The 2,929-nt window shown below is 51.9% G+C and overlaps 1 protein-coding gene across 1 annotated transcript in view; it reads right to left on the bottom strand.

Moving 5' to 3' along the window:
* Positions 1 to 563, bottom strand: part of LOC103586372 (protein S100-A7-like) — a 1,898-nt gene extending 1,335 nt beyond the window's left edge. The window contains exon 1 of the mRNA XM_008567633.1: positions 423 to 563. Within this exon, the coding sequence (XP_008565855.1) occupies positions 423 to 563 (141 nt within the window). The remainder of the gene's footprint in view (positions 1 to 422) is intronic.
* Between the last annotated feature and the right edge of the window lie 2,366 nt (positions 564 to 2,929).

Raw genomic sequence — 2,929 nt, 5'->3', positions numbered from 1 at the left:
TAATTTTTACTAATGATGGAAGTTCTAGTGCCTTACCTCTAAAATCAAGGGTGTTGATGGGGAGCATTCAGGAGGAAGGGTCTGAACAAATGGGGCTGAGTCTCCTGGACAGAGTATCCGTGTCAGCTATGAGGGGACCCCTCACTACTCTCAAGCAGCAGCACTTTGGTGACCACCTAATAGCAGCCCTGTGTAAGTCGTTATAACTCTGATAATGACCGTGTATAACTCTTTATCATTTTTGCATTTTTTAAATATCACTTCTTTATACCCTCTGGAAATGTAGCCCTATGATCCCCTTTTTCCAAATGAGAAAATTGGGAACCAGAGAGTGAAGGTGACTCGTCCAAGGTCACACAGCAAAATGTGTCCTCAGCCATGCCAGGGCCCAACCTCCACGGGGCAGCCGGACCCCGACTCACACAGGCGCTGAGGAAGTTGGGGAAGTTCTTCTTCAGCATCTCCAGCAGTCTCGGCTTGTCAATCATGTCATCACGCCCGGTGTATTCGTGAAACAGGTCGATCAAGCCCATCATGGTCTTCTCAGACTGAGTGGTGCTCATCTTTGCTTTCAGGAAAGCTGCAGGGAAGACAGTGACCTTTCCTTTACTTTCCCCCTCATGAGGGACACCAGGTGAGGCCAATGGATGGGGGCTGAGGCGTGAGTGAGCTTAGCACAGGGCTAGGCTGGGGCAGAGGAACTCGAGTTTCTCTGTGTGGTGAAATAAACGGTCCCCAAAAGGGGAGGACAGGGCCAGGTCTGGGGCCTGGGCACTCACAGTCCAGGGAGAAGAGGAGGGGCAGGTGGCAGCAGGTGTAGAGCTGTGGGTAGCACCGACAGGATGTCTAAGCAGGGAGAGTCGGGGTGAACCACAGAGGTGGGACCTCCAGCCACAGCCAGATTCCACAGACCCCTCCTCAAACAACATCAAATGCATGCCTTCAACTTCACAGTGGGGGTTAGTGTCACAAGGCCAGACATTGTCCTCAGTGAGGTCTCTGGCCATCCAGTGCTGCATCAGGAACAAGCCACCCTGGGGGCCCTACCTGGACTCTAGTGCCAGCTCTGCATGAAATGTGTGTGGGGTTGCAGGCGAGAGTGTGAGCAGAGAACACAGCCCTGTGCTGAGCATGGGGGAGGTCTTCCTGGACCACCTCGGGAGTGAGAAAGAGGGACTGGTGACCACAGTCGGCCTCAGATTTGAAATGGACACAAACAACTGCCCTGGCTCTTAAGCTGTTGGGAGGGGTGCAGTGTGTGTTCCCTGGATAGCCTGTTCCTGAAGATTACCAGTCCCGTGTTCTTCTTATTTCTCTGGTTCACCAAGGCTTGACTCTAGATAAAGACACTGTCTGACTTCCCAAGGCAAATTCTCCTGTCAACAGTCAGAGCCTGGGCTGGACTGGACCCCAAGCCAGAGAAACTGACAGTGCAGCTCTCGCATCCTAGACTTTTCAAAGCATCAGGAATCGACTTCAGCTCACCCATGTGGGCATCTGATAAGAAATCACCTTTACCTCCTGGTGTGAGAGAAGGCTCCATGCTGGTAAGTCACTAACAGGAGCTGCCCAGGGCCTTTAGGAAGCTGAAGCCAAGGCCAGGGTCTTAGCCCTGTACCCAGAGGCGAACTGAGAATTTTCAGAGATGTGGTTGGAAGCAGGGAAGCTGTGGCTGATCGGTAGCTTGCCCAGGGAGGGGCAGGTCACCTCAACAGGACTGTGGGAATCCCAGGTCTGGGGGTTACGAGAGCCTTCAAAGCAATCACAGGAAACCCTTAGCCCTCTACTCTCTGTGGGGTGGGGAGGGGACTCAGCAGCCTGGAGCCAGACAGGAGGGTGAATCCAGAGAGGAAGAAGCCAGGGACAGAAGGCAGGATGTGTCCTCAGCTCCCATTGTGGATGTTTCCACAGGAGTTGTCACAGAAGAGCCCAAAGCAGCCATGGGGAGGGTCTGGTCCAGTCACATGCTGTACACATGAGGACTCCCAGGCTCATAGTGAAGGTCAGCCCCAATGGTGGCAGAGCTGTGAGTAGACCCAGGCTCCTGAGTCCTGGCCCCAGCGCTGTCCCTTCTGCAGGCAGCAGAGAGCTGGGCTCTGGGCACTTCCCCTAGAAAAGGCAAAGTGGCAGGTGCAGACTTACCAGAGCTGAAGAAGCGTCACAGAGAAGGATGAGTGAGATGCGTGTGTCTGCACAGGGAGCAGTCCCTTTATAAGGCTTAGCCTGGCTCTTCCCAGGGGCTGGGAGCCCTGGGGCCATGCCTGCCATCTGCTTCCTGGAACCTGCCCCAATTCTGGTGGGTGGGACACACCTACGAGGTTGTGCTCAACAATTCCAGTCAGTGCCAGGTCACCAGGTACTGCACCTCCCAAGAGTCTTCACCTGGAGCTCTCTCCTGTCTCAACCTAGATCAAAGGCTGGGGCAGCCAATCATGGATATGTCAGAATAGGACAGGGAGTGGGGCAGAGAACACTCGGATTCTGGACACAAAGAGGATGAAGTTTCAGACTCGGAAGGTAGTGTGGTCCTGTTTATAAACCCAATTGTACCAACTTGTTCTGACAGCTACCTATGATCACCCCTGCTTACTGAGCATTTTAATGTGCCCAGCATCATGATACCTGTTGTACTACCTTTAGGTACTGCTAGCCCCATCTTACCAAACACGATATTCAGGTGCTAAGAGGTTCAGGAATTGCAGTTTACTCAAAATGGATTAAAGACTTAAGTATAAGACCTGAAACTGTAAAATTACTAAGGGAAAATATAGGTGAAACACTTCAGCAATTAGGTCTGGGCACAGGCTTTATGAACATGAGCCCAAAAGCACAAGCAGCAAAAGAAAAAATAAACAAATGCAACTATATCAAACTAAAAAGTTTCTGCTCAGCAAAGGAAACAATCAACAGAGTGAAAAGACAACCTACA

Source organism: Galeopterus variegatus, unplaced genomic scaffold (assembly GCF_000696425.1).
Source record: "Galeopterus variegatus unplaced genomic scaffold, G_variegatus-3.0.2 Scaffold334, whole genome shotgun sequence".
Classification (NCBI taxonomy): Eukaryota; Metazoa; Chordata; class Mammalia; order Dermoptera; family Cynocephalidae; genus Galeopterus; species Galeopterus variegatus.
The sequence above is the reverse complement of the archived record's forward strand: the minus strand, read 5'-3'. Positions and strand labels throughout refer to the sequence as shown.